The sequence below is a fragment of the Paroedura picta genome, chromosome 9 (assembly GCF_049243985.1).
Source record: "Paroedura picta isolate Pp20150507F chromosome 9, Ppicta_v3.0, whole genome shotgun sequence".
Taxonomy (NCBI): domain Eukaryota; kingdom Metazoa; phylum Chordata; class Lepidosauria; order Squamata; family Gekkonidae; genus Paroedura; species Paroedura picta.
This window is the reverse complement of record NC_135377.1, coordinates 41,266,695-41,280,394: the sequence shown is the minus strand read 5'-3', so window position 1 is coordinate 41,280,394 and position 13,700 is coordinate 41,266,695. Positions and strand designations below refer to the sequence as shown.

The 13,700-nt window shown below is 44.7% G+C and overlaps 1 protein-coding gene across 1 annotated transcript in view; it reads right to left on the bottom strand.

Moving 5' to 3' along the window:
- LOC143844818 (ras-related protein Rab-10-like) overlaps positions 1–11,215 on the bottom strand; it is a 32,107-nt gene extending 20,892 nt beyond the window's left edge. Inside the window, exon 1 of the mRNA XM_077352516.1 lies at positions 10,911–11,215. Within this exon, the coding sequence (XP_077208631.1) occupies positions 10,911–11,070 (160 nt within the window). The 5' untranslated portion in view covers positions 11,071–11,215. The remainder of the gene's footprint in view (positions 1–10,910) is intronic.
- Positions 11,216–13,700: the final 2,485 nt, after the last annotated feature.

Below are 13,700 nucleotides of genomic sequence, written 5' to 3'. Positions count from 1 at the left end.
GGTTGTTGCTATAGACCCTAGGTAAAAGAGACTGAACTCCCTCTATCCCTCCCTCTATGCAAAAGGAGACTTGGAAGCAGGGGAAAGACTTATGAACCCTATGGAGATTTACAGTGCATTCTTAACAGTTACATACTTTTAACTCCTCTAAAGCTCATGGGCTAGGAAAGGTGCAACTCTGCACTGATAATGTGCCTTCTCCCCAGTCTATTCTATTTGGTGGTGGATTGTCAGCATTTGTTACACATTTAGGCTGCATCATAATACCCTTTTTTCTGCCATACAACAAGGATTGTGCCTACAGGCAAACAAAGTTTACAAACCAGACAAAGAACTATCCAATCTTTAATAGTTCCTATCTACAGATTAAGCAAAACCGAGATAACCCCAGTCATACAATTTGACACTCGACTGCTCTCGTGGGACAAGTAGCACTTGCCTCCTGGGCAAACATCTGCAAATCAAATGCAATTGCCTGCCCATCCCTCCTGCTGCCTGCCCATTTCTGTCCAAAACTGGCAGCCACCATAGTGCTACATAAGGTTTCCCTGGTGAGAGAAATTTCAGAAGAAGATTATAATTTCGAGTTGTGACATATTCTCACCTGCTGGGAGAATGCAAACACAACATCCATACAGCTTTGTTCAGAGTTTTATTAGAAGGGGGGCAGAAAGGGGGTAAGTCCCACCCTGAAATCTCCCCTGCCCCATAGGAGTCCAACAGCGTGAGGCCATTGACCTCCCAGTACGAAGGGGAGGAAGAGAAAGGAAACCAGCAGGGCTGCAGTATGGTGGCTAATACAGGACAATACAAACAGACAGCCTGGCCTGCCTGACTGCCTTCAGCTCCTGATTGGATGTGGGTGCTGGGGGGAGGGGATTCTCAGCCACATTGTTGCTGTGCATGGAAGATTCCAGAGACACCAGCCTTCATTCTTTGTTAGGCAGACCTTTGGCTGCCTTCCCAGCCCCCAGCCCCTGCCTGCTTGGAGACAGCACTGTTCACACACAAACACACACACTCACTCACACCCCTGATCTACGCTGGGGATCAAGAACATTAGCCCCAGGTTGGCCACCCACATGCCAGATACTTTGCTTGCTGCCAGAGTCCTCTGTTCTGGCTTGGGAAACAAGCACCTGGGGGTCCCTTTGTGAGCAAGTGTTTTCCTTCAGGTGCTGCTGTCTCTTCTCACTTCCCTCCTAGTGCTCCTCTCTCTATTCTAGCAGGAAGTACTAATGGCTACATTGCATCTAGGGACTGAACAAAAATGGTATGCTCAAGTGCTGGGGATTGGGGGCAGGATAAATGCCCCCCAAGGCATTTGGATTTATCACTGTTTGCGTTGAAGAATTTCCTTAAAGTGTGCTTTTGTGCATGTTTCCCTCTGAATCAGCAAAACAAAGTATAGTAAAATGGATAATAAAGAGTTAACTGGAACCTGATTAGGAGTGGTTGAAAACTCCACCCCCTGAATTTGTTCTTATTCCTTAGCTTTTTGCTCCTATGTTCTTACAAGCTGGGTTGCAGTTCCTGTTAGACCAGTGGTTCTCAATCTGGGGGTCAAACAACCCTTTTACAGGGGTCGTGATAGAACAAGCAGCTTGGCCAGGTAGGGTACCATCCACACAACAGCCTTGCGGGGTAGATCAAGATAGAGCGTTCATCTGTCTGGAGCAGCGGAAAAGAGTGAGATCAGCATGGTGGGAAAAGGGACAGAACTGAGAAATGATTTATATACAATCATGAACAATGGATCTTCACGCCATTGGTCAGTTTCGGTTTAATTTTATGGCTGGGGGTCACCACAACATAAGAAACTGTATTAAGGGGTCACAGCATTAGGAAGGTTGAGAACCACTGGCATAGACTGTGTGTTGTCTTCCCCTCCCCATGAGATTACAAAAGAAAGAAAGGATTTAACTTCAATCAAAAAGTGAACAATTTTTCCATATTCACAGAAGTTTGCATGCCCATAAAAGTTTCTAATGTGAATAAAATTTTGTTGGTCTTAAAGGACACAACCTTTGTTCATTTTGTTTCTTTGACTCAGCTTGTTCTGCCACAGGGCTCTGTGTCGAAGGATGCAATGTTTGCTATGATCCTCCTAAGCATGTCTGCCAGTAAGTTCAATGTTGCTTGCTGCCAAGTTAAGTGTGGGGAAGGTTGTTGGTCTTAAGTGTGCTCTGCTGCTTCAGAACAAGGCTACAGAACACATAATGCTCCTGCAAGTATGCAAATTTGAAATGATACAGGTGATAAGTTGTTCTTAATGCTTTGTAGAGCAAGAGACAAAAATGGATTTTCTTTTTAGTGTGGAAACACAAGTCACTTGGTACTGATTTACATTCTTTTATGCACAGTGGCCTGCTGGTCCATTTGTCAGATAGTTTTCTGTAGCTGTATAAGAATAGGAGAACAGTTTTTAGGTGTTTATGTGGGAGTGAGTAATTTCCACTGATTCTCCCTTCTGTATTCAATCTGTAAAACATTTTAAAAAATGCATATTGGGTTGCATATTGGGTTATTTGGCAACCGTTGAGTAACCTATATTTTCTTCTTATTAAATGTTCAGGTTTATAACTAGAAGTGGACACCAACTATCACTCGGTGTCAAGTGCAGAGTAGCAGGAGAGTAGAAGTCTGTACAGACATATATAATGGGCTGCTATCTGCTTTGCTCTACTGCCCACTCAACATAAAAATTGCCCTTCTCACAAAAAGATTTCCGGCTACCGCCGTGACTTTATTACAATTCCCCAGTAAAGGAAACTAAACCAGGGCTCCTGTCAATCTCTCTAGGACAGAAGGCAGAAGGATGAGTCACCAGGTACATTATTAGTGCATTCTAAGCAGAGTTACACCCTTCTAAATCCACTGAAGTCAATAACTTAGAAAGGTGTAACTCTACTTAGGATTGCTCTGCATACTTCTGGAATCATAAACAGAATGACATAGGCCAAGCCAGCATGAGTACTGATCCTGACATCATGCCAATGCTAGCATACCAATCATATCCACAGTTATGCTAGACTGTAATGCAGATTCTGCAACTGGATTGTATGTTGCAATGTAGCTGACATGCAACAGAGGTGCACGATGCAGATCATTTTTATACTGACTACACAGCAATGCACAACTGAGCTGCGGATTTTCACCTGCACACGCCCAGACTTAGCTACGCTTTAGCTGGAAAACAATTTGCCTAAAGAGGATTTTTAAACTAGATATATAATACAGCAAGTCTAGCTGAAAGGAAGGCTATGCTTAGTCCAAAGTAGGCAGAAAGCTGCTGTATCTAAAACCTTAAAGAATCGGCTTTAACCTTAAAGAATATTGCCAGTATCATCACTTTGAGTATGAAATATTCTGATTAGTATCTGCTTCAACAGTAAACTGCTTGATCAACTAAAACTATTCATTAGATGAAAATGCTGCTTGTTTGTGTCCCTTCATTGCAAACCAAAGGAACACATCTGTTCCACATATTATTTCTGATAAGGCCTTGGAGGAGGAGTGTGTCTCATGGCTTAAGTGCCACTCAGCGCTTAGCACCCACTCAGGGAGGATGACCCACCCCTGAGTGCTTCTTCCTCCAACCGGCTTGCCTGTCTGTCCAGCGGCCAGCCAATCGCCTTCCACCCCCCCACCCCTGAACACCTCCTCCTCCATCCACTTTGCTCTGAGGCTTGGAGGCTGCAGATCCCTGTCGTGTGAGAGCTGCCCCTGCCGGTGAGTTCCCTAACAGCTGTCTGAAACCTTTCCAGGTCCTGGGGGAGGGGGAGGCCACCCACAGAGATCTTCTACTCCACCTCCCCAATCTAGCGTCCACTGTATTCCTGAAAGCAATGGGCTTTGTCCCTAGTTTTATGATCATGCATGAGCACACTAACAAACTCTTGGTCATGTTCCTGTAAAAACAAGAGCCTGTGCAGGCAGGGTTTATTTATCATATGGTGAGTGTAGCATAGCCAAGGGATCCTAAGATTGTTTGGTAGCCAGACGAGACATTTGGAGGTAGTTTGCCATTGCCTGCCCCTGTGTCATGACCCTAGGGTTCCTTGGAAATCTCCACTCCAAATACTAACCAGCGCTGACCCTGCTTAGCCTCCAATATCTGGCTTGTTCAGCACTATCCAGGCAAGCAGGAGAGCAACTCTTCAGGACACCACATTTCTTGCTCAATTCCAGGCCCATATTTCCCCTACTTCTACTCCCAATAGACATGCAGAGTCTAAGAAAAGTCATCACCCTTCACTCAGAATACACTAGATGAATTTGGCCTTCAAGCCTTGGTTGGACTCTGCATGGGTAGAGAGATTTCTCCCCCCCCCCATCCCCCATGAGAGAAATACAATGCAATAACCCCCCCCCCACTCTCCGCTGAAACCCATAACACATCACCAGCATGATTTAAATGCTTGTTAACAGGGAAGGCTCCACTTCTGTCTCTGAGCACCACTGAAGGGGAAGGAGATGTGGTTTCTTCATGGAGAAGTACCAGAAGGTAACCACCAGGACAACGGGGCTTCTGCAGCACTGGCTGTACAGGCACGCAGTAGCACAGGTCATGACATCATATATTTCATTTTACAAAAATTCCTTAAGCAGTATTTTCTGGTTGGTCCTTAGTTGTGGATTTTAAAAATGCATTTCACCATCATGAGATTTTTCCTGTGAGCATTGGCAAGTATCACTTTTTATGTTGCTGTCAATGACACAGCATGTAGAATAAGAGGAGATTCATATTATTCGTTTTTGCTACTTTCCCCTCTCCTGTTTGGTCTGCTTGTGCGAATAGAGTATCAAGTGAGCCAGAAATTCATGGATTTCAGCCACAGGAACTGTCATGCTCTCTGAAGCTGCAAATTTTTCTCATGAGATCATGGAAGTTGCTGTGGTTAAGATTTGTGACCTGCTTACATGCTACATTGCTCCTATAAGCAGACACAAAGTAATGTGTAAATTTGCTCCAAGACCTGGCCTAATATATAGAAGAATGTTGAGACAGCTGAATGGACTGGATACCTTTTCAGACTGCAGGTGGAAGATGCTATTTTTAATATTCTTGTATTTTGAAAAACTTCCCTGCAAGTAGAAGGTAGCCCCATGAGGTAAATGTGCAGTCTCAGTCCACTTCAGCAGCATTCTGAAGCTACAAACAAGTCTGTTTATTTGCAACAGGCATGAACTTGGCCTTTAACACCATGTTTAAACATTCACTCATTCCCCACTGAGCACAACAGAACGGCTTCCTTGTTTTGGAAACCCTGAATCAAATTTACTCCTTGCATCAAGAATGACTTTAGTACTTAACAAACTTTATTTTATTTGGAAAGCCAACAAGAAATGTAGAACATTTCTCAGGAAGTTCTTTCATTCAGATTCCCAGAACGTTTCCAGCCCAGACTGAATGTTTGCTTGGTAAAGTACTTCTCAAGGTGTGCCGTGATACACACAAGGCAGGATTTACCATGTTAATGCCAATATGCCCTTTTATCAAGTCCTTTCAGAAGAATACCACTGACATAATTCATTTAGTTTTATCTATAAAGTTGTAACTTGAAGTCACCCTGCAATGTGGAAAGTTACAGAACTTGCCATATTCTGGATTTCTACAGCATGGTTTATTGCAAAAAGCTTCACAGTTCTGGACTCCCTCTCTGTCTCTCTCTCTCTCTCTCTCTCCCATTGAAAATTGGGTTGAAGACCCTTTAGACCCATCCATTAATATGAATCACATATCACATGAAGGATAAATTAGAAAAATGCAAAGTGATTTCGGCAGCCTTTTTTAGAATTGTTCCGTAATGGACCATTCTTCTGGGTCTCACCTATGCACAGAAAGCTCCTTTTTTCTTTATTGTTTTCCCTTGTATTACAAACCTCATCATCATTTCCCTTAAAACTGATACTATTAGATGACTGTTGATTATATAGAGGAATCAGGGAGGGCTTATTAAACCTGGTTTGTAAAATGCTCTCTTCTAAATCTCTGGTTCTAGTGTGTACGCATTGAAGTCAGGATCTTGGCAGATTAATAAGGGACACAGACTGAATACAAGTTTTAAAGTGGCCATGTGAACCAACTCTCTTGGTTGATGTCTCCTAAAACCTTTATTTTATGGTATTGTCCAACACTGATGGAAGTGTTGGACAATACCACAGATGATTGTCTGAATAGTTTGGCATGAACACAAGTGGCAGTTTTGAATTGTTGCTGCAAATCTTCAACAAATAGGCTTCTGCAGAATGGGCTTGCTGACCTACAGGCCTTGTTCTGCTTTGGATCTCTAAGCAGTTGACACATTCAGTGGTTTTTCCAGGCCTCCTCCTGGTAGTGCACCTCTCCCCTAGGCCCTCTCAAGTCCTGGAGGAGTTCTTTGCTTCTCTCTTGGTATCTTTGCTGTTACCAGCTAGGGCAGTGGTCCGCACTGGCAGGTCCGCACTGCCAGGACATCTAGGGCAGTGGTCTGCAACCTTTTTTAGGCTACGGACCGGTGGGTGAGGGAGGGCGATCCAGCAGTTGCGCATGCACAAATGCGCATATGTGGCAGCTCTGCGCATGTGCAAATGTGCATGCGTGCCAGGAAATGTGCATGCGTGTTTGTGGCCATGCATGGCACAAACGCGCATGTGCGGACTTGCCACACATACGTGTTTGTGCCGGTGGCCGCGCTTCCCTCTCCCCCCCCCACAAAAAGAAGCTTGCTGGGCCGCAAGCTAATTGCCCACTTTGGCGGCCGATTTGCTTGTGGCCTGGGAGGTTTCTTATTGCGGGGGGGGTGCGGGGAGAGGGAGCCGCGGTGGTTGGGGACCACTGATCTAGGGCACTGGTCCACAAAATGAGTGGCAGTTTTGTGCATATGCGCATGCGCAGGGCTTCTGTGCATGAGCGTTTGCGCTCCTGGCAGGGGCGCAAACATGCATGAGTGGCAGGTCCACGCATGCATGCATGTGCAAAACTGCCATGTGTGCGCGTCTGTGCCACCACCAGGCGTAAACGTGCATGCTCGGCAGGTCATCGGCATGTCGTCGGCTGCACTTCCCTCCCCCCCTGCAGCAAGAAGCTTGCCAGGCTGCAAACTAATTGGCTGCTTTGCCGGCCGCTTTGCTCGCAGCCTGATGAGCTTCTCGCTGCAGGGGGGGGGAGAGGGAGCCACGGCACTGGGCCGCTGACTGGGGGTTGATGACTGGCACTCTGTCCACATTGTGATTTAAAGACTCTGTCTAATGCCCATATCTTGCACTCACTCCAGTTAGCTGCTATAGGGATGGCTTACCGCACTGATGCACTCCAGAGATCTACCACCTCCCTTCCCTTGACCTTTCTGGTAGCACGCTTGAATAGGGTGTAATGAGGTTACAAAGAAGAAAACCCCAACATTCAAAGTAATTAGAATTTTTAAAAAATGTCCACATATATATTCTGTACAGTGACAAACTGAGCAAGAATACAAGGTAAAGATACATACAGTCTTCTGTCCCTCCTCTATACATATCCTGGCTGTTATTATTCTAGGGTAAGCTAGTAACTCTTAAAGTTAGTGTTTGGCTTCCACTACCCTGAGTCTTTTTCTAAGCCTGTGTCTCAGTGGTAGAACATCTTCTTGGCATGCAGTAAGCCCCAGGTTCAATCCCTGTCATTTCCAGCAAAAGAGTGTTGTAAAAACCACTACCTGAGTTACTGGAGAGCCACTGCCACTGTTTGTAGACCAGTCTTTCTAAACTTTTTAACCCTGAAACATTCTTCAGGCTTTGAGAAACCCAAGAAGTGGGATGATCATGCATAATATGGCTGGGAAGCATAGCTGTGTACACATCCACCTGGGCCCCCCCTTCCCCCCCAGGTCTATCATTGGCCATAGGGGGGGTCAACATGGCCATATCACCTGATCAATGTTTAACAGATTTTTAAAATATATTAAAAATTAACGCCCATACATTTGGGAAACCCTTCCAGGGTTGTCAAGAAACCCCAGGGTTCTATGAGAAAGCCTGCTGTTGACAATACTGCTCTTGATGGACCCAGGGCCTTATTCAACAGCTTCATGTGTTCACATGAGATTAAAAGAATATTGCTGTGCCGGAAAATGTACACAAAAAACAACCAAAATGATAAAGTGATTACAACACCTTCTCTGTGAATGAAGGGTAAGCAATAAGTGGCTTTTTTACTTTAGAAAAAAGATGTCTAAGGAGAGACAACAGAGGTTTATAAAATTGTGTGGTGGAGAGAGAGAGGACAGAGAAAACTTGTTCTCCTTCCCTTAAAATGCTAGAACTCACATACACCAAATGCAGTTGATGAGCCATCAACCTGGAAACTCTCTCCCTGTCCAGAGAATTGCTCAAGACATCTGACAGAGGGAGATTTCTGGAGAATATCAGCAGCCATCAGTCACAATGACCAAAAATAATTTTCATGTTTAGAGAGAGTAATTGAATATCAGTCCTGGATCCAACGAGCGGAAGGTTCCACTAATTGGCTGGTTATAGCATCTTTAACTTCTGTTTTCCTTTGTGCATACATATTGAATATGGTTACAAATGCCCAGTATGGTTTTCATACTTTTCCTGCTCTTTTTCTGATCTTAGAACCAATTGTCATTTTCTTTATATTACCTTTTTCACAGACGATGGGTCTACTCCCTCTTTCCTTACTCCCAGAGGAAGCGGACACTCTGCTTCTCATAATCAATGGTCTGATGGCAACTGCTTTAAGCTGTAAACCTCCAGATGGGTTGACTATAAAGAACTGAGCTTCATTAGCATATTTACATTCGATTGACATAATCTAGCCTTAACTCATCTACCTCTCATAAAGATTCTGACACTTTTATTCAGTTTGATGAATCAAATGGAAATCAATGGGACTGCAGGATGCCCAAAGCACTACTATATTCCGCACACAAGTAGATTTTTCCTGTTTAATGTTGATGTCAGTTTCAATTATTTGTTTTATTTATGCACTTGTATGCCACCTCCTTTTTAAGGGAACCAAGGAGGTTCTCAGTATCAAAAATGAAAACCATGACTATGAGTCAACTGAATAAGCATGACATTGTATCTGAGGAAGTGTGCGTGCACACGAAAGCTCATGCCTTGAATAAAACTTTATTGGTTTAAAAGGTGCTATTGGACTCAAAATTTATTCTGCAGCTTCAAATCAACACAGCTACCAACTTGACTCAATAAGCTTGCTCAGTCTCTGATTGTGACTCACAATCAGCATCATTAGAATTAAAATGTGCACTATACATGGAAAAGTAAATACCTCATACTATGGACACCTTAACTTCACTCATATACATCCTTTCTGCCATTGTCTCTTCCTCCTCGCCTTCTCTTTACCTTTGCTCTTCCTGCCAGTTTTGGCTGTAAGCTCTTAGAGAGCAAGGAATTGACATTTTTGCTTATGAAAATCTGGAATTAGCACATACCCTAATGTTTTGTCCTAAATAAAAACATGGGGATGATAAAATGCTTTGTTTAAAAGCTTTGCATGCTTTCCTAAATCCTTCCAATACAGCCAAATTCCAGCAAACTTCCTTTCTGACTTCTTCAGAGAAAGCTCTGCAGGGCCCTGTAATTGATTCTGTAAGATGTACAAGTCAGAAAGGAGGACTTATAACTGGAAGAGGCATGACAAGATTTGGAGGCCTTAGAGTCTAGATTGTTCATAGGAAACTTAGAATAGATATATTCTATACCATCCTCTTTTCTAAGGTGGAGTGATTGGTTGTGCAATATATTTCCTCTGTCCCCAGACCAGAAAAGTTCCAATCTTCCATTCCAAATTACATTACATTCTACAATTGTTCTGATTGTTGTAATAACTTGTAACAATTTCCCTTTGGAGTCTGATTCTGAAGTTCCTTAGCAATAAAAGAGTTACTTTGAGGCCACCTCTACAATGTCCTGGGAGACTGTGTTCTCCTACAAGTTTCTCATTCTTATGATTCTTGATGTCAGATTTGTGTCCATTTATCATTTAGTGGAGCGTTTGACCTGTTTGACCCGTTTGCCCTACGTGGAGAACGGAAGGGAATTGTTGGCATAAAATGGCATATGCAATGTTAGAAGATGAGCAAGTGAATGAGCCTGAGATGGTGTAGCTGAGGTTGTTAAGTCCAGAGATCATATTGTCTGGGTGTAAGCAGCAGCAAAGCTGGCTCCTGGATACCATCGTCCATGTTTAATTTAGATGCTGTATTATTGTGGATGATGAGTTGTTTAAGATTGGGAAACTGTCTGTCCCCCCCTCCCCAATTGCTTGAGAAAGAGAACCCTCCATTTGCCAATGACATTTAACTTAGCATCTTTCCCCCTGATGGCTAAATTTGGTCTGGAGGCTTTGGTGAGGCACCCTGTCAAAAGCCTTTTGGAAGTCCACGTATATCCCCCATATCCACATGCTTGTTCACCTGCTGCAACAACCCCAAGCTCTTCTCTTTGCAGAAGCCAGGCTGATCTGCACTCAGCCTTCCTTCCTCAAGATGCTTCATAGTTCTCAGTTGGATAACACTGCCTAGGCATTGACTTTATGCCACCCTGGAACGGTCTCAATGGGATTACAGGCTATTTCCTGGACTCTTTTTAAAAAAATGAGGGCGAGAGTTGCCGTTTTGCAGTCATCTCCCACAGAGAGCCGGTTACAGCACCCTGGCTCCCTTATCGGGTCCCCTTCGATCACTAGCCGCTGCTAAGGCGTCCAGCTTTCAGGCTTCACCGCGGTCACTCCGCCACTGGGATCCGCGGAGCGTCGAGGAAGCCAGGGCTACGGGTGGGAAGCGGGGAGTCCACTGGGTAGTGACCCCGAGTGCTGGGCAGCGGCGCCAGGGCGAGGGGAGCGCGTGGCTGCCGCCGTGGCGGGAAAGGGGGCGCCGGGCCGGGCTCTGCCTACTTACCGACGGTGGTGAGCCAGGAGGGGGCGGGCTGCGATGGCGCGGCCGGGGCGGGCTGCGTGTATCGCCTCAGGATGGCGGTTTTGCCCACGTCGGGCTCCCCGGCCAGCACTACCTTGGCCAGCCGCCCTTTCCGGGCCTCGCAGGCTCCGGCCCGGGCCATGTGCCGCCGAGAGGCCGAGGCGCTGCAGCGGCTCCCCGGCGGCACTGGAGGCGCGGGCAAAGCAGAGGCCGCCCGGCTTCCTGCCGCCCGGAGCGCTTGCGAGTGCGCTGGGCGCGTCGAGTTCCTGCCGCCCTGTGTGGCCGGCCACTCCGCGGAGAGGCCGAGCAGACGCAGTTCCCCTTTCTGGGCGGGCGTTGGCAGGAGGGCTTCTGCCCTGCGTTGCTTTGCGCCGTGTAGACATGGCAAGGCAGACATTCAACCGGAGAAGTCTCTCGATGCAGCGCTTACAGGCACCGGTATCTCCCACCCTACCCAAAATCTTCAGCAGTGATAACAACAACAACAACAACAAACCTCAAACATAATGGGCACATGTGTTTTTTTTAACAAACCTACTCTGCAGGTTGGGTACAAAGTAGAGCTCGGCGTTCAGTGGTATTTAAATATTTAACAACAATTTGGGTGCCTGTTGATGTTGACAGTGCTGAACGTGAACTGGAAAGATTGGATTTGGTCGTAGCTTGGAAACCACAAGTCTTTAAAAACATGGGGATAGAACTTGCTGCCAGGGAGCGCTATTGGTCAGTTTCACAGGCAGACGGGACCTCGCCCCACATTGGTCAATTACATTGCAGGTTTAGCATCCTGCCACGACCTCAAGTTTGGTCCTCAGCAGGACTTACAGACACAACAATCTGCGTGGTTAGTATGTGGCTTAGAAAATAAAATGGCAGCTACGCTTCCCTGGAACAAAGCCCCACTGAAATAGACTTCGGTTGAATTCTGTCAATTTGTATTGTTTTTGTTTTGAAGCATTAATGAAACTGCAAATACTGACATTGTTCTCCTAACCAGACATTTTTTTTCAAAAATTGGGGGAAATATATCTTTGTAAGAAACAATTACAAATATGTCGAAATATAGAGACTGCAAAAAGAGGCTCCCTCATCTCCCAGATGCTATTTGGAACTGTAACAATTAACAGGCTGGTGCAGCCCATAAAATAGAATATGTTGGATATTGCAGTTGTTTAATTCATACAAGGAGTAGTTGGCAAGATAATTTTAAAACAAATCTCCCTGCTGAAAAAGTGAGAACTAAACTTTGCTGTACTAATTATTATGATGGTACGTAATGCAACGTCATCTGATGGGGGGGGGGGAGATGTGTTGAGGGATTTTTTGAAGCAAGTTCCTCTTTCACTTCCATAGACTGACTCATCACAGATCCTTCTCCTCTCAAAATAGTACCACCAGATAATTCATAGATCGTATAATGGGGAGGCAAGTAAATATCTTTTCTAAATTAAGCTAGTTTTTCAGGTAAACAATACAAACTGTATGTGGCCTCACAAGGTCCCTTCCTCCCACTAGTACAATAATATAAGGTAAAGGTAAAGGTATCCCCTGTGCAAGCACCGAGTCATGTCTGACCCTTGGGCAAAGCTTTCAGACAGCTGCCTTACCACTCTGCGCCACAAGAGGCTCTTCGTACAATAATATACTTGTCCAATAAGCATTTGCCCCAAAGTGATTTTACTTGACCTAGATGAATGAGGGACCACAGCTTGTTCCCTGTAATAGCAAGGGCCAATCAGTATGACAGTAAGATGGACCCACCAATCAAGGTTCACTGACTTGGTTTGCTAGGAAGGCAGAATAATATTTGTTTTCCAATTTTAAAATGGAGATCCCTGAATCATGGCCCATTAAGGACTGGGAATACTCAGGCCTAACAGAATGTAAGGAATGTTTGGGAGAGGTAAGGATCAGGTAGGAAAAAATATGGATACTGTGTACATATGGCCTCTTTGTGCCCAAAATATTTACATCCCCCGCTTGTCTGTTAATGATGTCCCAAATTGGCTTACGATATTGTTTTCCCTTTCTCCATTTTATTGTTGTTAGGTATTCAATTCAAGCAGTTCAAGTCTAGATAAACTGGCAAAAAAGAAAAGAAACATCAACTGGTATAACATGGCAGTTCATCTGTTGGCAAAAGTTTCACATCACAAGCACACTATGTTGATATTAAAACAAGCTTCAATGACTACCTACTTGTTTTCCATTCATGGAGCTGGTTCTTCCTTAAAGCCTTTCACAGTCTGGAACCCAGATGCCAGAGAGATTTCTTTTCTGTTAATTAAATAACACTCTTTTTCTGTTTAGGAAAGCTTATTCCCCCGTGTTCATTAAAGTGCTGGTCTGACTCTGGGCCTTGGTATATGTATTATTAAAGATCTCCAATTTATTTTAAAGCACCTCAAAATACATGTTTTGATTTTTGCTAACAAGGGGAATCTTTGCAAACATGTCCCAGTTTGTTGTTGTTAGGTGCAAAGTCGTGTTTGACCCATCGCAACCCCATGGACAATGATCCTCCAGGCCTTCCTGTCCTATACCATTCCTCGAAGTCCATTTAAGTTTGCACCAACGGCTTCGGTGACTCCATTCCAGCCACCTTATTCTCTGTTGTCCTCTTCTTCTTTTGCCCTCAATTGCTCCCAGCATTAGGCTCTTCTCCAGGGAGTCCTTCCTTCTCATGAGGTGGCCAAAGTATTTGAGTTTCATCTTCAGTTAGAGCAGTAATTTGATCTAGAATCATAGAATCATATAGTTGGAAGGGGCCAT